The sequence below is a fragment of the Pipistrellus hanaki genome (assembly GCF_964339955.1).
Source record: "Pipistrellus hanaki genome assembly, chromosome: 7".
NCBI classification, from domain to species: Eukaryota; Metazoa; Chordata; class Mammalia; order Chiroptera; family Vespertilionidae; genus Pipistrellus; species Pipistrellus hanaki.
Genome location: NC_140509.1, coordinates 48,263,754 through 48,288,432, shown reverse-complemented (window position 1 = coordinate 48,288,432; position 24,679 = coordinate 48,263,754). Strand labels below are relative to the sequence as shown.

At 51.7% G+C, this 24,679-nt stretch overlaps 1 protein-coding gene across 2 annotated transcripts; it reads right to left on the bottom strand.

Moving 5' to 3' along the window:
• Positions 1-9,579: 9,579 nt before the first annotated feature.
• On the bottom strand, positions 9,580-12,956 carry POU3F2 (POU class 3 homeobox 2). 2 transcript variants are annotated; one of them, XM_084890764.1, is made up of 2 exons: positions 11,589-12,956; positions 9,580-9,723 (listed from the first exon to the last, which is right to left on the bottom strand). In XM_084890764.1, the coding sequence occupies exons 1-2, from the start codon at positions 12,681-12,683 to the stop codon at positions 9,643-9,645; spliced, it is 1,176 nt and encodes a 391-aa protein (XP_084746890.1). In that variant the 5' UTR covers positions 12,684-12,956; the 3' UTR covers positions 9,580-9,642. The 2 variants fall into 2 exon arrangements, with proteins under 2 accessions (XP_084746890.1, XP_084746889.1); XM_084890763.1 differs by lacking the exon at positions 9,580-9,723 and having other exon boundaries at positions 11,078-12,956.
• Between the last annotated feature and the right edge of the window lie 11,723 nt (positions 12,957-24,679).

The following is a 24,679-nucleotide window of genomic DNA, read 5'->3' as shown; positions in this document are numbered from 1 at the left end:
CTGGCGCTCTCCACAGGTGGGAGGCGGGGGGCGGGGGGGGGGTGTTGGTCAGGAGGAGCAGCTGGGGATCAGTGCTGTCGTGGCTGCTGCCACTGCCTTGTGAGTGTGTGATTGGTTTTACCTGTGTGGTCCCATGAACCCTTCTGGACTAATGTAGGCTGCAGTAAGTGAGAAGGGAAAAGGCAGGGAGTGGTTCGCAGGAGTACAGGGCCGGCCCTGGCATCACAGACGCGGTGCCATCGCTGCGTTACTGCTGTGAGTCCCTAATGGCAGTCTAGCTGCAAGCCAGGGCCTGGACAACCCAAATGCAAACTACCCCGCGCGTGGCAGCCCTGATTTAAAGCCAATGGGAGCCCCGGCGCCTCCCCTGGATAATGCAGCTGAGATGGCCTGGCGTGCACCTCTCTGTCCCCCGCGCTGGCAGCAGTCAGGCAGCTCCGTTATGTTTAAGCTAAAAACATTTCTTGCGGGACAGTCACAGCAGAGGCCTATAAGGGAGTTGGCAACCACGGCGATTCCCATTGGATCTCCTTTGTGTGCTTTCATGTGCATTACTTCACCTGAGCTTTACTTAAATGCTGCTGGGGAGAAAGAAGTATTATCCGCCCCGAAACCGGTTTGGCTCAGTGGATAGAGCGTCGGCCTGCGGACTGAAAGGTCCCAGATTTGATTCCCGTCAAGGGCATGTACCTTGGTTGCGGGCACATCCCCGGTGGAGGGTGTGCAAGAGGCAGCTGATCGATGTTTCTCTCTCATCGATGTTTCTCTCTATCCATCTCTTCCTCTCTGTAAAAAATCAATTTATATATATATATATATATATATATATATATATATATATATATATATATATATATATATATTCTTTTTTTTTTTAAAGAAGTATCACCCGTTCTGCACATGAAGAAAGAAACTGAGATTTGCAGGTGTCAGCTGACCCCCCACCCCATGGGGACTCACACCCAAGGGCAGGGCTGGCACACGTGTGGGGGTTCTGATTGTAACCCAGTCTCCAGTTCCATTTCTACTGCAGGGAGCCGCGCTGGGGTGCTGGCTCTCTCCTCTCTCTCCCTGTCATGTGAGGCGGGGTGAAGGCAGGGGGAGCCATCATTCGTGGTGAGAGTGCCTGTGGTGTGGGAAAGGGACTCATTAACCGGGCTCTGAAGGGAGCAGAGTTCAGCTCCACGTGCTGAACTGATCCTCTTGGCAGATGTTGGCGGAGGGGAGGGGGGCGCTTATTCTGGAAAGTTCTTCCTATGGATAGGTCCCTCTACAGTGACAGCTGGAAACTCCGCTTTGAACCCTAAAGCGGAGCAAAGCTACTCTTACAGGAAGGAGTCTCAGGTGGGCCCTGGGCTGAATGAAAGCTAGTGGCACTCCCTTCTTCCCGGCGAAGTGTTCTGCCTGTGGGTAAAGCTTTGTTCCTAGCCCGCTGTGCTCCCTGAAAAGCCAGGGCTTCTCTGAGAGCCCAGAGACTTACCCATCACAGTTCAGACAGGTAGGAACAAGCAGTGAGGAGCTGTTCTTTCCTCTTCCCTTTGGGCACTTTTCTGCTGTGGAAAGTTTAGTCTATCCAGTCAAAGCTTTTCAGATCCCTACTCAGGAGCCATCTAGACCTGGGTGTGTAGACACCTTTGAGTGAGTCATGTGCACAGAGTCACCTTCATCAGCATTTGTCTAGGAGGAGTGGAAGGAACAAGTGCAGAGGGGGGAAGAGAGAGGGAGTGGAGGGGGCAGGACACTGGAATCTGAAACAAAACACTTGAACAGATGAGGCTGTAAAATCAAGAGTAATTCCGAGCCAACTCCACTGAGGGGCGCCCAAGTTCTACTGGGCTTAGGCCCGCGGCTGCCTGGGGCGCCAGGACAGAAGTCCTGGGGAACAGTTGCGCTGGGGGACAAACAGGGGGAGGACTGGGGGGAGGGACAGGGAAGGAGGGGTGGGGCTACGGTGTTCTTTAGTCTCCAGTTCAAGTCGCCTGGGAGACTTAGTTACATAACACGCCTGTGCGCTGAGGAAGAAGCCTTCGTTAGAAGGAAGGGAGGGTGTGAGTTGGGAAAAGCTCTTTGGAAAGAAACTCTGAGACCGCTGAGCTGACCCAGGAGCACAGATGCTCCTTCAGAAATTCTTGGGCTTCTCACACTGGGGCCTTGACCTCTTTCAGGGGGTATGCGAGGAGGGGACATAGAATAGGAGAGGATCTGCTTCCCACTGGCACAGCAGCTCCATCGCCCAACGTCCCCACTTCCCACCCCCATTTGGGGTCGCCCCTGCGGCCTCAAGGGTGGCCGGGCTATTTCTCCTGCGGCGCCCAGTCCCATCTGCAGCCCCGAGGACTCCTGGGCGGGGATCAAGGGCGGCTTCCCCCGTCCTGAGCGCCCTGGATGCTCAGCCCTCAGCTGTGGAGGCGCTGATTTCATTCCTGAGCGGCTTGCCTTGCGGGCGGCGGGGGGGCGGAGGGCGGAGGCCGGCGGGGGTGGGGATGAGGGTGGGGGGTGGCGGGGTGCGGAACAGAGGCGCCCTGCGCGACCAGGGGAAGCTGAACCCACCGGGGTTTATTGCATCCCAGCCACCCGCAAAGGTTAGGAACGCGCATTTAGAGACTGGGTAATCCGAGTTTAAATATTAACAGTAAAAGCAGAAGCGGTGGAATATTTACCTAGAAACTGAGCAGATCTCTCCTGCCAGGGGAGAGGAGGCCGGCTGCGGGCCGCGGCGCGGGGAGGCGCTGCCCGCTGGCCCCTCTGCCAGGCCCGGACCCGCGCGGGAGCTTCTCGGGCGGCTTGGGGGGGGGGGCGGGCTCGGACCCCCTCGCTCGGCCAAGTCGATGGGAGTCTGCGGGGCGCCGTCCACATCTTCCGCTTTGTCATATTCTTCTTTTTAAGGGCCTCCCCGGCCCGCACAAAAGGTGTCGGGAAGTACGTCGGATCAATAGCAAAGATTGTTATTTAGATAACGAATTAATCTCCCCGTTATAATACTTTTTATAGTGAACTTTGTACCCCTTCCGTAAGAAAAAGGAATTTAAAGGGAAAAAAGTCTCAAACAGGATTAAGGTTTTAATTACAATTCCCTATCGAAATAGTATGTTTGATGAGCTGATCTTATCAATTAATAGTAACATTAAAGCCCAAGAAACAGATTCACAGAAAAAAATATGCTTAAGGGCGTCTTTTAAAGGTAATCACACCCAGGCAACCGGCAGGGCAGCGGGCCAGCGAGGCGGCCGGCCGGCGGCTGCGGCTCGGGCTTGGCCAGGCCCGCGGCGCGCGAGTGGGGCCCGGGCTGGGGCTGGGGGACTTGACCTCGGAGCTGGGAGGGAAGTAACGGGGCGCCTCTTCCAAGCCGAGACCCACATCAAAGTTTGGGGCCCCACACAAGGGCCGCGCAGTTCCCTGCGTGTGGGTCAGCGTTATATTCCAGGGGCAGATAAAGTAATTGGAACATGCACCAACAGTTCCCCATAAAATACGAGTTAAAAGAAGTAATAGAACTAATCACTGTCTCCTCAAATCAAGTAGAAAAACATTTCAATGCACTAATTAGAGTAATTAGAATAATAAGCCTCTGCCTATATGTGGTAAGACAATGTGTACAAACAACTTTATTTAATGTATACTGGCAATCAGCGATGCGTGCCTGCCTGAATGCTCAGCGCAATAAAACTACCCTCCGTCCGCCCAAACAATCAAATACAAATTAGTTTAATGATTGTGCCTGCTGAATGTCTTAGAAATCTTCCCGGCAGAGGCGAGTAAATAGAAGCATCCTTGTTGTGTGCGCGGCCCTGGCCGGCGGGCCGCGGGGCCGGGCGGCGGTGGGCGGGCCGGCGGGGAGCGGGCGGGAGGCCGGGCCAGGGCGGAGGGAGGCCGGCCCGGCGCCAGCTCAGCCCCGCGCCCCGCGGAACCCCTGCCTCCGCGCTGGCCGCCTGCCCGCCGCCCCCGCCAGCCTCCTGCCTCCTGCCCCATCGCGCACCCCAGGACCCCAGAGCCCTTTGTCCCCCATCAGCCCTCATCTCCTCCGGAGGCAAAGGCCGCCTTAGAACTCCCAGCGAAAGGTTCTAAGGATTGATTTCCCACCGCCAGCGCCTCCGCCCAGGGACGAGGGAAGGGTGGGGGGAGGCGGGGGCGGGGGGCGCCCCCATCGGAGCCGCTAGTGCCCGCGGCTGGGGCAAGCGGCTCCTCCCTGCTCGCTGCCCTCAGCTCTGGCTTCGCTGGGGGCTGCCTGTCCTCCAGGGTGGACAGAAGAGCGACTGAGGCCCCGCAGGGGGTGGCCGGTTGCAGAGGGGTCTGGGCTTCTTTCCTTCATGCTCCAGAGCTTGGAGAGGGGGTTCCTCTCCTCCGGAGGCCGGGAGCTGAGGTCCCGTCCCATCCCGAGTGGGCAGAAGTTTGATGGGTGTGAGCTGAGCGGGGCAGCTTCAGAGCTTGGCTTGCCAGCTCCTCTCCCTCGCCCCGGGCCTTGGCCCTCACCAACCTCGCACCCCTACTGCCCCCAAACAAACAGAAAAGGGACACCTTAGTCCACTGGCCTCCGGTTTCTTTCCTCCCAGCGTTCCCTGCAGTTGCCTCCTCTACCCTCTTGTCCTGGGGCATCTTCTCCCACGGTTGCCCCTCGAAGGCAGAAAACAATGTCCTGGGACCAACTTTGCAGAGTCCCGCGAAAAAGCCACTCAGCAGAAAGCTAGGAGATTCAGCCTCAGTCACCCGCCTGGCCTCCCACAGGCACCTCTGTCCCAGGTCACACGTGGCCCGGCGAGGCCCAGCCAACTCCCCAGGACTCTAACCAACTGCCCCAGGGTGGCGACCAAACCCATGGTCTCCATTCTGTCCCGATAGCCACCTCTGCCAATCATCCCTGCCTCCCCCACCTCCCTGCAGAGGGAAAGGGCCCAAAGACCCAAGGCATTGGGGCTGTCCAACTTCCCCCTAAGAGTTGGGCGGCAGAGAATCGGGGTACTGGGCAAACACTCAGGAACCTGGGCTGGAGTACTGGGGACACAGGATCCTCCCACTTCTCTCCCCTCCCAGCCTGGCCAGGGCTCCCCGAGGTGGGCCCAGCAAGCCAGCAGCACTCACAGGCCTGGGCCAGGGGCTCCACCAACTTTGAAAGAATATTTTGTTAGGGGAGCAAACACACAAAAAGTTATTAATGCCCAATCACTCTCTTCAAAATCATGTGCTGTGGGTCATAAAAACTGAGGTTTATCAAAGGCATGAGATTTCTCAAGAGGAGGAGGGAAAGAACTCCAAACTCTTTATACCAGGATTCGCCTTAACCTTAAAGCCCGGCGATCTACAAGGGCTAATTTGTGTTACAAACCCGCAAGAAACTTTTTCTTTTTCCCACTCTCCTCTGTCAAACTCGCCATGTGGCTTTTTTTCTTTTTCTTTTTAAACAAACCCGGAGGAAACATTGGTGGGAGGAAAACTATATGCTCCGAATAAAAAAGGATGCAGATCCAAATTTACTCCACAGCAAGGTTTGTGTCGCCTGAGTCCTGTACAGTGAGAGTTAATCGTACACAATTTATAACAATCAAAATCCTCTCCGTATTGCTCAGATGGGGTCCTAAGCCCCCCTGTCTTTTTTAAATCTGCAACAAGGGAATCTTTGCGGCGTTTATTTCCTGTTTTCTGGATGACAGCTCCCGTTCCGAGAGCAGAGAGCGGTTTGCCACGGCTCCCACCCCTCCAGAGCCCTGGCTCCTCACGCAGGAGCCGCAGATGGAGGTCCCCCACCCGCCAAGCCCCAGACAAAGAGCTATAAAAACTCAGAAAGACGTGGAAGGAATAAACTTTAAGATATAGGTGAACTTTTACTGGTGTCTTAAATAACATTTCAGACATTTTTAAAGAAGGAATACATCTTAATGTTATCAACAACCAGAAGTATAGGAACAATAAGAGAGAGAGGCCAGGGTTGTTTTGATGGGGTCTAATATTGTTTCTAAAACCTCTAAAAGCTAAGCCGAGCAGAGTTGTTATTAAGGTAAAGGAAAAGTACTACGTGATAAAGTTCATTAACTTTTTTTCTTTTTTAAAAAAAGAAAGAAACAAATTTCCTAGCTTCCCACCAAATACAAGAACAACGTGGAAATATTCTGATTGTTTATCTCCACCACTGAGCAAAGCCTTAAAGAAAACAGAAAAGCTATTTTTTCTGGCACTCCTGTGCCCACGGGAAAAGGGGGTGTTGAAATAGCTCTGGCCCAAGTTCTACAAAGGTGGACAAGTGTATTCCATGATTTGCTAGTGGTGAGCCCCTGCCACTTTGAATTATTTCCCCTCCTGAACCCAGTGTTGGGGACAGGAACCAGGAGCCCTGGTGCTCTCCCAGCACCCACTGCCCCCTGTTAATAGATTATATATCACTGAAAAAGTAAACTTTACTGGATAGAGAAAATGTGTGCCATTCAGCTGTACATCTCATTTAGTTTTATGGTCGAGATTCATCCCTGCTATTTCAAATGCATCTTTTTACTTTCATTTCAAATGGACCTGGTCCCCTTTGCTTCACTGAAATAAACAAGCAGATCCAAAGAAACACTTTTACCTTTGACCTTCCCTTTACCATCCTTCCATCTTTTTTGGTACAAACTCCATTCTTTACCTCGTTCTTTAACTTGCCTAGGAATTTGATAGAATCTAGAACAGAGTCCTATAGACCGAATGAAAAACCAACAAAGACAAATCACAGAGGCCAATGATCAAAAGATAATTTCCCTCTCCGGGGCTGCTTCCATAAGCGAGGCAAATGAAAGGCAAATGGATGCAACATATAGACCTACATGTGCAGGTACCTGTGCACTCACACGCCACCGCCCCCCTCATTGTTGTTGATGCATCTCTTTATTAATTGTTTTTGGAGAAACAAGTAGGAAGATGAGCGCCTTTATGAAAGCCATTTCACCAGAAAAATAACTGCCAACCGGTGTGTGGCTCCCACTGGTAGGAGCAGGAGGGCAAGGAGATGAGTCCTTTTGTTGCTGCATCTGGAATATAGAGGAGGTAAGTTCGTGGGAACCGAGAAGGTTTAGAAGTGCTGAGCACAATATTATTAGTGGCCATTCCCTCCGTCTGACCTTCACAGGACTCCCACTGGATCCTTTCTCCCTCATCTCACCCTGTACATTTAAGAAGGGACAGATTCTGAGGAAACACGGAACGCTTTCAGGATGGCTGTCTTCTGCAATATTGTCTTTAGGGAAAAGAAGGGGTTTGTCCTTGTTTCTAGCCAACATTTAAAGGGTGACTGCCCCACAAATTTCTCCCAGAGGCAGGGATGGAGTTTTTCACCTTCGCCTGGAATACACTCCCCCAGAGGGCATGGAAAGGGCTTGAATGGCTTAGAATCTGAGCGGCAAGCATGGGTCAAAACCATGGCGCGTCCGTTTAACACGTGATGGTTTCCAGTCAGTAGCCCCTGTGACTAAGAACAAAAAAACGCCTTCTCAAGGTCCACTGAAATGCCCTGCAGAGGGCAGATGCTGCTTGTTTTCTGCCTACAATGGAGGAGGATATTGACCCCGAACTCAAATCCATACCCAGCTTAAACATTTTACCCATCAGCATGTCTGCGGTCACAAAACACTTCTTCTTTCTGTCACTTCGCGTTCAGGCTATTGATAAGATCATTTGGCTGAATCAGTTTGGGACTTGTGTAATATTGACTAGGAGTTAGAAAAGATGATCAGACATAATAAGCCCAGAAACTACCTTTCAAAATGGACATTTACACTAAAACCAACATTCCAAGGAGGTCATCAGCAAACTTGTAAACTAACCCAGCACGGCTTGGGTCTCTCACTAACCTTCCAACTGATTTGGGTAAGTGTAATGTTCATCTGAAACAATCCGTTCTCAGCACTGCAGTCTTGAGTGTTCCCTACCTTCTTTCCTTGTTTTAGAGGCTGTTTGTTTGCCTAATGAGAAATAGACACTATTGTATAAACCATCGCAAAATCCATCTTTTTCTCTGTAAACCTAACAGGAATAATACTCAGGACCTGCCTCTATCACTTGGTAAACAAACATATCGCATACAACCAGAGTTGTTTTTTGAAAGGTATTTGAAAATCACTAAGAAGAATCATTTCTTTAACTCAGCCTCGTTTTTTTCCGTAGATCCAAATTATGTGAGGGCATGTGGGTAAAGATGAAAGTCCACCTAGTTCCACTGATATTCTCCAAAAAAACTAAAATCAGATCAGGGAAAGCTACCTGGAAAGAAGATCTGCATTTATTTAAAGGGGACAAACATCTCTTTGTCAGACCATGAAATGGCAAGGAAATTGAAGCTCAAACCCAATGACCATTTCAATTGAATGCTATAGGCATAGTAGCTGAATGGTTTGGGATTGATGGGGGGGGGGGGAGGGAGGTGGTTTGCAAAGAAAAGTGAATGAGAACAGTAGTCTCACTTAATAATAATAAAAAAAAGCCTCTGAAAGTTATTAATGTGAAACCTGGCAGTATATGCATAAAATTTATTCCAAAACTTTATGAAGTATAAAGGAAGGAAAGTGTCTTACATACAACTCAACTCAGTCAGTATAAGGTCTAGGGTTTTTTCCCCCTTAAAACTTGGCACTATTTTTTAAAATAAAATAAAAATATTTCAATAATTAGAACAAACTATGAAAGGTATTGTGCATTTCTGTTTTATGTAGATAATAAAATATTACTTTAACATAAATATATAAGGATCTCTGCGTTTTTATTTTCCCCACAAGCACAACCAAATGTACCCAAACAAAGTATTTTTAAAGAGACTGAACAAAAAAAAAATTACATCTCATATAGATTTTGCTCACCTACTCATTTAAAGCTACAGAAAAACAGTTTTCCAGAACCTTTTTTGCTTTAAAAGAAATAAATATACATTGAGGCAGGCCACTTAAAAATGATATGAAAATATTTCCCTGGGTAGCATTAAAAAAAAAAAAAAAAGAAAAATAGACAAAGAAACATTTAAACTATTTCTGCATTTCAAAAGACAGATATTAAACATATATACATAGTGGGAAGGTTCAGTGGTAACTTTCATCTTAGTAAACCTCTGAGAGTTGGGGGGAGCTGTAGACACATCCCCTGAACCCCAGCTTCTAACCTTCCCCACTTGGTAATAAGAATCTGAAAATTCATTTCCTCCCTTTACCCTTGGCTGTTGGCCCTGCTCTGGATTGCTTCACGAGAGGCTGGTCCCCACACCTCAGGGACAGGCAGTGTGATGCACCCCAAGCAGCTCCATGCCCATCTCCTTGTGACAGTCATTGGGGGAAATGAAATACAGGCAAATAAATATGCCCATTATAAGTCATCATTTATCTTGCAAAAAACATTGAAAATGAAACCATCACTTATAAAGCATATTTCCTAAAACCTTAACTACTGAGTGCAATGCTAATCTGATGCTGAACCATAATTGTATGGCATTGAGATTTCATTTTTTAAATAAAAAAATTTACCTAATACCTAACCAGAAAAAAAGCCCCGATCTTTTAAGATTAATAAAAAAAAAAAGTGTTTTCCCTTTTAGCGCCCTTTTGTGCTGATTACTTTGAAATATTTTAACTGATCACAGTTTAATGGCATTTATTTTCAATACAATTACAGTTTTTGTTGTTGTTGTTGTTGTTTTTTTCACCTCCACTTCCCAGTAGATTCTTTTGTTATGGGAGTTATCCGTTTTCCATCAAGATAAGGTAAAAAATGCACTTGAAACTATTAACAAAGAGAGAAAGGGAAGGATTCAAAATAGCATTTTTTTCCCCTTCTTCATTTGGCTTCTTTAGTGAAAGAGGGGGTGGGTGGAGCTGTCCAAGTCAAACTGGTATTTTCTGTAATGAATTTCAGGAGAAGAAGGTATGGGAACTTAGATATAATTTGATATACAAATGAGCTAGTAAAAACAAAACCAGTCTAGATCGGAAATTATTCTCTGTATGCATGTGGGTATTTGTGTGCTAAGAAACACAGTCGAGGCATACACCATGAAGTTCCCAGGTTATTTTCTTTATGTTTTTTTTTAAAGCTATTAAAGGAACAAAGTTTAACTGCTACTGTCAGCACAAATAATTCCTTCTAAATGAAGTTATTAAAACGGAAGGCAGAGAACTATACAGGGGGGTGTCTGGAGATACATATTTCCCTCATTCTCTTCAAAGTGCCAATTTCTTTCTGTTGAAAATATACTTCACCTCCACATATCCTCTGAGCTCCTTCACAATGGGCCCGCTTGGTAAAATGAAGCAATCAGTCACTCACTATCAATTTTTTCTTTTTCTCCCCTCTGCAACCTCCCCCAGAAACACTGCCTGAAAATGAAGTTTACTTTGTGACTGATAACAAAAAAAACAAAACAAAAAAAAAGAACGAAAAAAAAAAGCCAACCAAAAAATAATAATAGTGCTTGACTCTCATTTCTGTATTCCAAACTGGATTTTTGCCTTGTTAAAGAGGGTAGACCATGCACATTTCCTGAAAGCAGAGAATTATTTATTTTGTATGGAGCAAATCATTTTGCTTTGGTAAGAGAAGCAAATAAAAGTTACACCAATGAAAGGGAGGAGAGGGGATCTGAAGGTAACCGGAGTTCACAAATGATAAGAACAAGTGGCTACATGGGGACATTAGAAATGGAGAGTGGCCAAGAGCTGGCTTCCTCTCTTTCCTCTGAATAAACAAAACAAAACACAGACCACAAACCGCGGCAATTTCAAAACGAGCGGTGGAAGAAAGAAAAATGTCTTCGTGAATTTGTTCGTGTAAACTTCAATTTTCTTGCAGTACAAATTTGTGTGGTGATATTTTGCCTGCGCTAAAGAACGTGTGTATTTTTTCCTCTTTCCTGATGGGGATCCACATGAAATAAACACAGCAGCATGTGCCAACTCGGGCATTAGGAAGCTGTGTTTTGTATTTATCACGGCTTGGTAGATTTTTGTTTTTGGTAATTATTTAGTTTTGCCAGGTATTTATCTCTCTCTCTCTCTCTCTCTCTCTCTCTCTCTCTCTCTCTCTCTCTCTCTCTCTCTCTCTCTCTCTCTCTCTCTCTCTCTCTCTCTCTCCTCTCCTCTCCTCTGTGAGACACTCCACTCCATTGCCTGGGTACTAGCCTGTAAAGGTCAAAACACATCATTACACCTGCTACCGTTTGGATAACCCAGTGCCTTAGTTGCTTTCCTTATTATTATTATTATTATTTTCCTCTTAAGGGACGGGGAAATAATAATTAAAAACAAAAGAACAGTCAGAAGTTAGAGAGGGAACAGGGGGCCGGGGAAGGGCGGTGGGCCGGAGGGGAGGGAGAGCCCCGCGCTCTGCCCCTCCCCCGCTCGAGTTCACTGGACGGGCGTCTGCACCCCGTGGTGTGGTGGCGTGTCCCTACTCCCCCCGTACACATCCTCGGCGCCCGGCAGAGTCCCTCCGGGAGGGGTCATCCTTTTCTCTTTCTGTCTCCTGTTACAAAACCAAACTCTCACCACCTCCTTCTCCAGCTGTAAGCTGTCCGCGAGGGAGGTGATCTCCTGGGCCGAGGGCTTGGGGCATTTGAGGAAATGGCTCTCCAGAGCCCCCTTGACGCTCACCTCGATGGAGGTCCGCTTTTTCCTCTTGCGCCCCTGCGCCGCGATCTTGTCTATGCTGGTGGGGCTGCCCGAGGACGAGTCCGCCTCCTCCAACCACTTGTTCAACAAAGGCTTCAGCTTGCACATGTTCTTGAAGCTCAGCTGCAGGGCCTCGAACCTGCAGATGGTGGTCTGCGAGAACACGTTGCCGTACAGGGTGCCCAGCGCCAGCCCCACGTCCGCTTGGGTAAATCCCAGTTTGATCCTCCGCTGCTTGAACTGCTTGGCGAACTGCTCCAGGTCATCCGAGGTCGGCGTGTCCTCGTCCGAGTGCGGGTCGTGGTGGGCGCCGGGGTGGCCCGGCGGGCCCTGCGGGGGCGGCGGCGGCGGCTGCTGGTGCGGGTGCGGGTGCGGGTGCGGGTGGTGGTCCGCGTGGTGCGGCTCCTCGTGCGCGTCCCGCAGGCCGTGGTGGTGCAGCCCCGCCGGCTGCCCGCCGGCGCCCAGCATGCCGTTCACGGTGAAGCTGGGCTGCGAGTAGAGCAAGCCGCCGTTGGCCGCTCCCATGGAGGGCGGGAGGTGCGCCGCGGCCGCCGCGCTCCGCCATGCCCCGGGCCCCGGGTGGTGGTTGGCGGCGTGGTGCACCAGATGCGGCGGCCGCTGCTGCTGCTGCTGCTGCTGCTGCTGTTGCTGCTGCTGCTGCTGCTGTTGCTGCTGCTGCTGCTGCTGCTGCTGGTGCTGCTGCTGCAGGGCGCCCGGCCCGTGCAGCTCGTCGCCGCGGCCGCCCTGCTGCACCACCACCGAGGGCTTGATGTCCGGCTGGCCCAAGGGGCTGGTGGACCACGGGGAGCCGTCGCCGCCGCCCCCGCCGCCGCCCCCGCCCCCGCCGCCGCCGCCGCCGCCCCCGCCGCCGCCGCCGTGGGACAGCGCGGCGATCCACTGGTGAGCGTGGCTGAGCGGGTGCCCGTTGCTCTGCAGCGCGCCGTAGTCGCCCTGCACCAGGCTCTGCGCCTCGCGGTAGCCCCCGGCGCCCTGCTGCATGCCGCCGGGCGGCTCGGCGTGCACGATGGAGGCGCTGGAAGTGAGCAGGCTGTAGTGGTTAGACGCTGCGGTCGCCATGACTCTCGGAGCCGGACTGGGCGCTCAGGTTAAAGGAGCCGCGCATTTGACAGTTACTTTTTCGCCTCGGGCTCTCTTCTCTCTTCCCTGGCTCTCTCGCTCGCTCGCTCGCTCTCTCTCTCCTCTCCCCCAGCGGGCAGCTCGACGACGCCTGCTCCGACGCCTTCTGCGGCTGCTCCTGCTATTGCTGCTGCCGCCGCCGCCGCCGCCGCCGCCACTGCCTCTCGCCCGCCCTCGCTCTTTCTCCTCCTCTCCCTCCTTCTGGCTGCGCTCACTCTCAGACTGGCTCTGCGCGCCCCCCTCTCCCCGTGCTCTCCGGCTCTCTCCCGCTCTCTTGGCAGCGCCGGCTTGCAGCGGCACGCGCCGGGGCCCCGCCCCCTCCGCCCCCTCCCATTGGCTCCGCGCCCTTTGATTTACGTGGATACCACTAGCAACCTCCCAGGCCGGCGCCGCTGATTGGCGCAGAGCTACTCCTCCTCCTCCTCCTTGCCCCCCCTTCCACCCCCCCCCCCCCCCCCCCCCCCCGCCTCCCGGGCGCCGAGTCCTCCTAGCCCTCCTCTCGTGCCCCCTCGCCACTGATTCAGATTCTCTTAGATCTCACCTCCCCTTCTTCTCCACCCCGGGGCCTCCGCCGCCCATCTCCAGAGGGCCCCGCCCCGCATCTGTCTCCCCAGCAGACTGGCCGGGAGGGGGTCGGGGTTTGGGGGCAGGGGCTGGCTCCTGCGCACTATGGATCTCAACCACTTGGAAGAATTGGGTGGGTGGATGGATAGGGGGTGTCGGTCCACCTTCTTTTCCTTTTCCCTATAGGGCTGAGGCGGCGGGGTGGCGGTGAGGGGGGGGGGCGAGGGGGTGAAGAAGGAGGGAGGAAGAGAAAGGCAGAGTTGCACCGAGCCAGGAGGCGTCTGATTTTTATTCACCTTGGGACGTATACATACCAGCGTCTCTTAAACCTACAATCAGAAGCCCGACTTCCTTTCCCCACACGGTTAGCATTTCAGTGCACGAGTGTTTCTTGCTCCAGGGGGTGCGGACACTTTTGCCCTCGATAAAGGTCTTTGCCCCTCCACCCAGACGCTAGCGCCGGCTCTCCTCCTTTTAGGTTCCAGGTCCAATTGTCTCCCACCCCTGCACCAGAGCCCCCCTCTCCCCTCCCTGCAGAGGCAGGCTCAGCCCGCGCATCAGCTTGCGAGAGACTCCCGTTTGCAGGCGCTCTCTTTGACAGCAGTGCTGCGGGCCGGACGGAAAGCAAAACAAAACTCTCAAAGTCGATGTCAGATTCCCACACTAGGGCGCGCGCACCGTTTTTAGTTTCGCAAACGTGGAGTCTGCGCGCAGACCATCGCCTTGTGCGAGGCCACAGGAGCGCTGGCGAGGGGTGCTGAGCCTCCCTCCGGGGGTGATGGAGGCACCCAGGGCCGACCCGGAGAAGCAGAGCCGCGGGTGCTGCGTGAGCGCTTCCCTCCCTGCACTCGTGGCGCTTTTCGGTGCCACTTCCCCGTTAGTGGCTTGGATGGGGAGGAAGAGTGTGTGATTGAAAGAGGAGCTTTCCTAACCAGTAACTTCTGTGGACGCCAGTGGGTGGGGTTGGTCAAACTCTCAGGCGCTCTCCCTACTTAGTCTTCGGTCCTGAACTCCACGGAGAGGCCGAGGGACGGTGCACCGGCGGCGCCAAGCCACTCGGCGCGAGCCCGGCGCGCGGTCCGTTATCCTAGCCGGCCAGGCGGGCAGGTGTCTGCAGCCTTTGGGAGCCTGTGTGTCCGCTAGGAGAGGCCTGGGCGCGGACCCAGGCGGAAGCATCGGACTGCCAAGCAGGGCCAAGCCAATGGCGGCGCCTATGACTTCGAAACGAATCACAGGTTGCTGCTGGGGAAGGGCCAAGGGATCTCAAGGAACTTGATCGCGTTTCCCCCTTTCCCACCTCGGCCCCTCGTGTCCTCTTAGAGCTCATGCCGGTGCCGGCGGCCATGGGTTCGCGAAGGAGACTGAACCAGTGCCCAAGGGGAGCACGTTGTTGGAGCTTCTGGACATCCTGATCCAGACACCAAAGTAGAGCGGACCAGGGAATTCATCATGACTAACGAGGAGCGGAGGGGCTCTTTGGGGAGTGGCTGATGTGTTTATAAATCACCACGTTGAGCACCCGACGGGGCGAGGCGCTTTGGCTGCGGATTTCCACGTGCCCCGTGCTTATTATGAGCGTGTGGGTGGGAGAGAGCGAGCTGGTTAGGGGAGGGCCGAGCCCACGGGCTGCCAGCGGGACGGACCTGCAGCCCCGACACGCGCACCCGCGCGGCCAGGCGGGGACGCACACCGGGAGCTGCGGGGCCGCCGCGCAGGCAGGAGCCGCGCTGGCCACGCGCCCAGGGGCCGGCTGCTGAGAGTCCGGCAGCTCTGGCCAGCTCCGAAAAGAGGGGAAAACGTCCTAGGCTTGAAGCGCAGCAGCTCCTCCATGAGGAGGAGCGAAGAGACCTGGCAGCTGCCTTGCCGCCCCAACTGTGGGCGCAGGGCTCCCCTGGGGCTTTGGGAGCGCACTGGCCGCTTGCCAGCCGAGTCAGGTCGTGGCCTTCGGCGACCTTCTCACCCCCCCCCCCAGCCCCCACCACGCCTCTCTTCCTCCCCCCTCCCTCCCGGCTGGGAGATTTAGAGCTCCCACAGATTGAAGAATCCAGCCTCTGGGAAGGGCCGCTTCCGGACACGAAGCAGCTCCCCTCCCCTCCCCGTTCCGGGGCAGGTGTCTGCTTCTCTCCAGATTTGATTTCCCATTTCTCTAGGGACGAGCCCCCTTGCAGCCTGTGGGGTGATGCACTTGAGCGAAGAAAAAAGGTTTCCAGGCGCATCTCTGCGGGAACGGAGACAGCAGGACTTGGGGCCCGTTTGAAAGCTCCCCCCCCCTCTCCTTCTACTCCCACCCCCGCCCCCACCTCGGGCTTAGGGCGCTGATGAGTGTCCGTGGAGGTGGGCAAATAGGCTGCACGTGTACAGGAAAACTTCCTGTCTGCCTTCCTAGGGACTTCACTGGAGATGACTGTTCCACGATTCATCCTGTTTGACGTCTCGAGTCTCCACTCCACCCCCACCCCCGCCTCTTTTTTTTCTTGCAGGCGACAGAGCCGACAGAGCCCAACATTCCCAACCCGGTCAGCTCTGGTAATTCTATGAGATTAACACACCCAATAAATCCTCGGGAGTACACAAAGCAAGCTCTACCCCTGGACTCAGACTCCTTATTTCCCCCCCTCCTACCCCCACTCCGGGAGCCGGGCCAATCGCCGGGAGGCGCGCTCTGAGGCTCTGGGTACCACCTCCCCCAAACCACCCCAGCCTCTGGGCCAGTTGCCCGAGGCCCGGTTGGCGCGAATGGCGCGTACTGAGTAGCTTCGGCTCCCAGTCTGCCTCGCCTTGGTGTCTCCCTGGGGCTCCGGAAACCTGGGCACTAGAAGGGGGCTTCTTGGTCCGTTACTCTCCCTCCGCCCCCAGCGCCAGCGCCTGCGCCTTTCTTTGCCTCTGACCCCGCCAGGGCAGAATCCGCTTGTTCGCCTGCCTTCCCCCAACCCCTCCAAACGCATAAAAGAACGTTGAAGGTGTCTCAGAGAGACACCTCCAGGTTTTGATTTAGCTCATTCCCTTTCACTGTTCAAAGCCGCTGTTCAAATACAGAGGCTGCTTAGGTTGACGTGGAGAGGATTTCAAACAAGCCTAAAATGCTTTGAACTGACAAGGTGCCTCCGTGTCTCCCTCACTCCTGAACAGCTCCCCGAGATCACTCTCTAGGACAATGGATGAGCAGACGGTTCCTGCGGGCCTCGCAGCCTAGGGAGCACACTGCGGCGGGTCCCCTGGGTCCCCTCCTCAAGTACTGGCTCGGGGCTCCTGAGAGGAGATCTTGGCAAGAGTGCCAGTCTATTCCCTTTCCCTAGGAAGGACTCCCTCTACTCAGTTGGATTCCTGACTTGCACTAGCCTGAAGAAATGGTGAGAACTCCCTCCTCCTGGCTTGGAGAGGAAGGAACTCAGCTAATCCGAGTTTAGCCCCCAAAACCAGTATTTGTCCCACTCTGTCACCCCTCAGAAAGAACGAGGCCCCCAGCACCCTCACCCAAGGCCCCTAACGTTACCTCACCGGAGCAGCAGTAATGGGACCGATCTGTACACCCCAACTTGAACTCTAATTTATTAACTCGTTCAGCTAGCAAACACACTCACACCATATGTCAAATGTCATTTATTTATTCCTATAACTTAGGACTTGACAGAAAAACCACCATACACTGAGCTGAAAGAACACAGATATTAAAATAGAGGTGAGATGATATTCATTTGATAGAGCTTTATTTATTACCTATGTATTCCTACAGTAATAGAAATAGAGATACAAAGGACATTTTCTTAGGAGGTGGCAACACAGGTAAAAATGCCTCCTGGTATTTTCTCTAAAATGTATCCACCGGGGATGAAGATTGTTTGAATCCCTTCTCCTTCTCCTTCTCCTCCTTGTCTGTCCCTGTCATTCATTTCCATCTGTCATTCCTGCTGGCTCCAGGATGTGGTGGAGAGCTCCCCATAGTTGAATGGAACTTCTTTGCGGAGGGCCTACAGAATGTCAAACTGAGGCTCCCACTTCAGAGCTGCAGCTTTAAGCAGCCAGCGCACACAAAGAGGCAGCTGGCTGCTTTAACAGAAACCTCCTTAAAGCTTCAAGAACGGCAAGCTCGGGGTGCATTTATAAGCATGAAAAATGCTTTTTCAAGTTGCCAGTTCTTTTGAGAAATACAATCAACATTTACTGTTAAAAAGGACAGAAATTAACATCTTTAACTATGTAGCAGCGCAGTATAGCCTAAATTTAAAAAATACCCCATATAGGTTTATATGTTACTCTCTATTCATACATTTTACAAGTTTCTAAGTGTGCATCTGTCTCCATGTTATAAGTTGTCTTGAAGAAGGAAAAGTTTTCTGAAAGTTGAAACTCTCATTCTTCATATGCCTGGCACGTCTGTTTGTCCATGCATCACATACAAATGATTATATTTTATCTGGACTACTGTGTCAGCCAGTGAGAGGTAAGGTTGTAAGTTGAGTATTTGAAATAAAATCACTTGAATTCATGGGTAGTAATCTCTTTCTGTTTTTATTCCAGTTCTGAATCTCATTATTAAAAATGACCCCCCTTGGTAGCCCAAAAGTGAATATTTCTGTAGGCAGACAAGGCATAAAGATTTCTAAAACCGTATCACCCAGACAGTCTAGCTGTTTCAGGGATTTTTTTGAGTCACTTATGAAAGGAAACCTGGTAAATTTTGAGTGGTGAATATGAGGCCTCACAGTGGAGAAAGCACAAAGGACATAGCTCATCCATGTGCAAGGTAAATTCTATTTGGAGTTAATATAGTTGTTTATACTGAAACATCAGGAAAAGAACTCGAGGTCATTGGTGGCTCCTAGTTCCCTTCCTGAAAATTCGTTTTCAAAGCACTAACAGTTGGGTGACTTCCTAACAATGGAGCCTGAAGGTGTCCCTCCCCACCCCAATATCCCTACCCCCTCTTAAAGCAGGTGGGTGGCCAGCCACCTGGAGGAAATGACAACTCTTATAAATTAAAGTGATTTCAACAGAAACCACCTTAGCTCTCAAGCTTTGGGAGATGTACTAAGATGAGGCTTCTGCCCCGGTTTTTCCCCTCTCTTATCTTCAGGAGCAGTTTAAGAAGCGGAAGGCCAGGGGCCAGCGTGGCCACAAATGTCAGTGCTGGGGAGGCACGTCCTCAGCTATTTCACTGGTGCGGTGTCCTAGAGCTGGGACTAGGTTTCCACTGCTGGGGAATCAGGTTGCCTTTGGTGGAGGTTGAACTTCGGATTTCTTATTACTGCTGCACAGAGCAGTGAATGTAGAGCAGTGAATGTAAATCTCTTCTGAAGTGTACCAGTGCACTTCACAGTGGCATTGTTAAAGGGAGTCTTGGGGACAGCAGCCAACCGGAGGAGGGTGTTCGGATGGGGTTGGGGGGGAGTGCACAGGGCGAAATTCTTCTTGAGAGCAGGTAACCACAGCGGTGATAGCTGTGGACCAGGACGTCTGTGAAGGTCTCTGAGTGTTGGGACTGTCATTTTAGTCACCTTTGGACTGAATGAAATTAGAGATGATTCTTTTTTAAAAACAGATTTCCAGACTATGGATCCCAAGAATGGAGAGACTGACATTGTCTGAAGCCTTAGGCAGGATGAAGCGAAGAGAGCACCTCACTCCTCTTGTCTTTCCTGCGAGTTTTTGAGGGTAATCTAGGGCAGCTGGGTCCCAGCATTAAATGCAAAATAGGAAGAGAGGACTCGGCCCAGTCACAGGCCTGATCGCATTAATGCCCTAGGTCACAGCCAGAGAATAATGAATAGGCTCGGAGCTCAGTTCGTGGAAGGGAACTTAATTAACCTTGGGAGAGTGAAAGAAAGTCAAAGATCATGCCTAGGACCTTGGTTTCAGGACGCTTATATTTACGTGAAGGTGTTTGTGTGTGACGAGGGGTGTGTGTGTATGTGTGGAGTAGTTTGCTTTGTGCATTATACTAGTAATTGTTTTTAACCCTGCAAAAAGCAGGGATTTGTGTCACGCAGGACCATGCAACCACTCACACAAAACCGCAGAGAACCCTGAGCTCCGTAGGGAGGTTCTGTGTGCGGCCTCGGCCTATGTGGGGGACCAGCCGGTATTCCGCAGCCAAGGGGCCCATCCCCGGCGCCCCGGCCTGACCTCCCGGGACTGCGGGGAGCGCGGAGGGTGGGGGTGGAGCTGTTCAAGCCACTGAGCCACTCCGCTCCTCGCTCCTCGGCAGGTTCTGGCTGCATTCCGGGGAGGAAGACGGAGGACGAGAAGCGGGAGGCCGGGCCATTGTCCAGGAAGGGCGCATTTTTGTCCTGATGCTGCTGGTTGCTATAGCAAGGAGGGAAATCCAAACAGAAGGGCTCAGTTCGCCTCCCTCGGCCTGGGAGCCCTGTTCCCTCCTCTCAGCCAAAATAAAAGTGCCTGCAGGGGCCTGGCACCTCTTCCCGGACAGCTGACTTCGGGCTGCAGAAAGGGGCCCCAGGATCCTGGCCCCAAGCAAGGGGAAGGGGTCCAGCCACGCAGAGAAAGGCCAAGCCGGTTACTGCAGGAGTGGGCCGGATGTATCAGCCACAACACACTCTCTCTCTCTCTCTCTCTCTCTCTCTCTCTCTCTCTCTCTCTCTCTCTCTCTCTCTCTCTCTCTCTCTCTCTCCTTCTCCCTCTCCCTCTTCCTCTTCTTCTTTTCTCCTCTCTTCCTCCCCCTTTCTCTCCTTCTCTCCATCTCTCCCTCTCCCCTTCCCTCTCCCTCTCTCCCCCTCTCTCCCCATTCGCCTCCAGGCCCACACTTCACTTTTCCTAGCGTATTTTCTCTTTTATTTAGGGAAAAATCTCACAACCTTCTCAAACGCGTGAAACTTGCCGTGAAAACCCCTCTTGGCGGGGCTGATGGCAGGATTGGGGCGTAGGAAGCGCCGTGGGAGGAGGGCGACCTGCGAGCGCCGCCCACTCTGGACCAGGGAGGAGGAAGAGCACCAGCGGCAGAATGACCTGTTTGTTAGAGTTTAAATATCACTCAAAGGAAGTTTTGCTAGAAAGAAGTGCAGATGCAAATTTCTCACATTTAAAGGAGACTCTTATTTTGCAGTAGTGTTTTTTTTTTTTTTTTTTTTTTTTAAGTCTTGCTATTCAACTTTGAAAACAGTGTGTGAAGAGAAGCTTACAATAAAGGCTCTTTACAGCTTATAATTTCTCCAACTGTATGGCTCAGGATAACTGGAAGGAAACAGCAATATTTGGTTAATTGCGAGCTGTTAGCTTTAGAAAATTTTGAGTTGGTACTTTTAAAAGAGGAACATTAGTTTACTTTAGGTCAGGTAAAAAGTTAGAATTTTATTTGTGGGGACAACTTATCTAGACCAAAAAAGGACCAGATAGTAGGGAATTTAATAAATTCTTACTCTCCTGCTACTTTTAAATTCTTTCCCCTCCTCCCCCATCCTCCCTCCCTCCCTCTCTGTCTTTCTCTCTGTCTTGCCTAGAAGCTGCCTGGAAAAACTAGAGAAAACTTATTTGAGTAGAGAAAGCCATTTGAAATTCATATTTAAAAGCATTTCTCTTCATCCTTTCAAATATGTTCTTTCCCTCCCAATGACAAGCCCCTTAAAAAAAGTTCACTAACTTTGTAAGCATTTCCTTAATGTAATAATAGTCACATTTTAAAAAATGCTTGAAAGAAATCATGTTAATAAAGAGAACATTTGCAGTAATTTGGTGATAATTATCTGAATTGCCACATATTCGCAGAGACTTGAACAATACGTGTTCGGTGAAAAGCAAAACACATTATTTTAATAGTCTGATATGCAAACTATGGACCGTTCAATTACAAGGCTTAATAATGCATACATGATGTGATCTTGTTATTGGGATGGGGAAGGTCTGCCGTGAGTCACTCCTAAGACCAAGTGTGCTCTCACATCCAGTAAAATCCATTGCCATGGATCAGGGGCCCCTGCCAAACTGCATTTAAGAGAATAAAAATTAATGACTGAGAATTTGAGCGTTAAATTAACATTAATTATATGACCTGCATGCTGGAAAGATTAAATTTCTTACGCCCTAATTAGATAACATCTCCTCATACATCAAATCACTTCCATTTCCATTTCCAGGTTTCAGGAACACAGTGCAAGATGGGGAGGGGCAGTAGTTGAGGGTTTTCCTCCTCTGAGGTCAGAGTTTGGGGGTGTCTAGCCACCATGTCCATTGCTTTCCTTTCCTCTTCCTTGGCTCTTCGTCGGTGTGAAGAGTCCCTCAGGTTGGAGGTTATTATGGAGAATTAAGCTCATCCTCCACTTCCTACTGACTGGTAGCTGGTGGGCGGTCCAAGTGGACCTGAAGCCTTGGGGGGACCTGTTGCAGCTCCCCAGAAGGCTGGACCACCAGTCAGTGTCTCAGGCCAGGGAAACAAGGCGGTAAGGATCCTGTGGGACGGGAGGGAGGAAAGTCCAGCTCAAACGCACCATGGACCCTTTGGGAGTAGAAGTGTCTAAGCCAGAAGGGCAAGGAGGCAAGAGATTCTCCCTGTTGTGTTTGGAAAAGGAAAAAAAAAAGTTTTCTTAGGTAAGTAACAACCAAAGACAAGGGCACTCATTTCCTTCGTGAAGAGGTTTGTGAGAAGCTTGTCTGTCATCTCACACCAGGCGCCCACGCCAGCGAGGCCGATGTGGCCTCTGTCTGACCCTGTCTGGGGTGAACACTTGGTGGCCACAGCGTGGTGTGTGTGTGTGTGTGTGTGTGTGTGTGTGTGTGTGTGTGTGTGTTTGGGGGGCATCTCTCACATTTGAAAACTTGTTACTGATGAAAGGGGGCAGGAAAAGGGCAGGATTAGGGTCGGACATACCCCCCTCCTGGCCTCAGCCCGCTCCCAACTCCCAGGACAGATGGTCGGTGGTGGCGCATCCATTCTCTCTGTTCCTAAAACACGACTGGGGGGCTCTCAGAACTCTAAAGAAAGCTGCCCTGTGTATACATACACTTGCTTTGGAAACAATGCACAAGGGCTCCAGCTCCTGGGATTAGGACTCGGCGTTTTCTCGGGGATATTCCGCGTGGCCCCCGACCTCTCACGTCCCCCTGCGCGCCCTCCGGCCTCACCTTCCCCGGGGACCGCGGAGCGCGCGGGGACCTGGCGGACAGACAGTTGCCCCGGGCACCGGCGGGAGGAGCCCGGCGAGATTAAAACCTCCAGGCGGCAGATGCTACATCAACCAGAATAGAGTGTTTACGTGTCAGTGTTCCCATTCAGCCCCTCGCAGGCTTCTGGGGAGAAGGGCAGGCGGGCGTGAGTGCGGAGTCCACGCGGCCGTAAATCGTGTGCAGGCGGCGGGGGACGGGGCGGGAGCAGAGGAGCAGCTGCGGGCAGAGGAGGGGCTCCGAAGGCGGGCGCCCCTGCCCCGGCGGGCGCGAGGGGAAGGGGGGGGGGAGTGGCTGCGGAGAAGGGTGGGGGCGGGGAGAGGCGCCCCAGACCCCGCAGCCGGGCGGGCCCCTCCAGCCGCGGGGCCTCCAGCGCGCTGCCCAACGCGCGCTCGGACTTGGCAGGTATGGAGACAACTCCGATCCCCAAGGGAAACCCCATCTCGGAGTTGTCGGGGGAGTTCGTCCACCCCCTCCTCGGCCTCGGGGGCTGGCAAGTTTATGCTCAATTTCGCTGGAGGGTGGACAGCGGGGGCGGGGAGCGGGGCTGGGCTCTGGGGCCGGGAGGGGCGCCCGCGCGCAGTCAGCTGGAAGCCGGGGCTTCGGGAAAGTTGGCGACTTTGGAAACCCCGCACTAGCTCCCTCCCTCCCCCCTCCCACCCCCCCATTGAGCTCCAGCGGGTGGCTGGGCGAGGGAGAGCAGAGGTCTGCGGGGGTAGACCGTCCGTCCCGCCTCCCGGAAGGATGCAGAAACCGCTCTCTCTGGGCGGAGAGAGGGCTCTGCCAGCAGCTCCGCGGAATCTGATTGTGGCCAGAACTTCTTCGTAGTTTGATCAGAAAAGCCGCCTCGGGCTCACCCCAGCTCGCTGACCCGCTGCGCTGTGGCTTAGACAGCGTTTACAAGGACACCCCACCCCCACGCCCCCAGCGTGCCTTTGCTTGAAATGGTTACTCCTTTTAGAAATTGGAAAATCAATACCAGTTTAGCTTCTTCCATGAGATGATGCACTAACCCTACGGATAGGGAACCGGCCCGAAGGCCAGGCTCCAGCCCCTGGAGACTTTTACATGGAAATCTGAGGTGAATGGTGCTCCAGAGCGGCTTGGGTTAGTAGCATTACTGTAAGCCCAAGACACACCTCTTACACGTACTGTGTGTTTGGACATGGTTGGGGTTTGGGTAAACGATCAAAAGCTTGCACCGCGGGTAATTTATTCTCCCTGTGTTCTTAAACCACATCTTGGGTGGTTTTCTGTTAGTCCTCAGATGCCATTTGCAGCACAGACAGATTTCATGTGCCTACTGCAGATTGTCTTCAAAGTTCTAGTTTAAAGAGCATTATGTAAGCCTCTCCCTATTTGCATAAGAGCTTTAGCTCAACCTCTCAGAAAACCATTTAGTACCAACGGAAGCTCACGAGGGGAGCAGCAAAACCGACCTGTATCTTTATGACACTCTCAGGAACAGCGGTTCATTCCTTTTGAGAAAAGAAAAAAGTAGATGTAAGAAGAATCAGAGTATTCTGCATTTTGTATTCACCCATTTGAACATTATTTTTTTAAGCTTAATTCAGTCAGCAGCAACATTTGTAGAATACACTTTAAACCTATGTTGTCAGCATTTATCTGGGCCACAGTCCCCCTAAGCTGTAATCGCAAATGTGAGAACAAATGTCATTTTAGTTGTAGAATCAATCAAGTACAAAATTTTACAAAATTCTAAATTATATGATCACTGTAAATAAAATCAAGCAACAATAAAATATACGAAATATTTTTTTTTTTACTGCCTTCCCCTTCCCAGAGTTTCTTTCTCCCTTCCTTACTCCGCTCCCCTCACCACCCCTTTCTTCCCTCTTCTCTTCCCTCCCACCTTTTCTTCCCTTCCCTTCCCTTTCCTTTTCCCTTTTCCTTCCTTCCTTCCTTCCTTCCTTCCTTCCTTCCTTCCTTCCTTCCTTCCTTCCCTCCTTCCTTCCTTCCTTCCTTCCTTCTTTCCTTCTTTCCTTTCTTCTCTCTATCTACTTATTAAAGGGTTTGAAAGATTTGTGTTGTTATACACTGCTACAATCAATTTTAGGAAGATGAGGCCTGGTGAGATAAGAAACGTTGTAAAAAGAGTACAAAATTGGGACACTATAAAGGACATGGGAAACTAGTTTGGCGTATAGCTCTATCTCTGTTATTGCATTGGCTGAAAAAAAAAGTTTGACAAAGGTCTTAGGGATATTCTTGTTTAACTATTAGATGATTAGAAGCTGGAA

Excerpts from the sequence above, each read along its gene's own strand:
- POU3F2 (XM_084890763.1), bottom strand. The coding sequence starts at position 12,683 with ATGGCGACCGCAGCGTCTAACCACTACAGCCTGCTCACTTCCAGCGCC.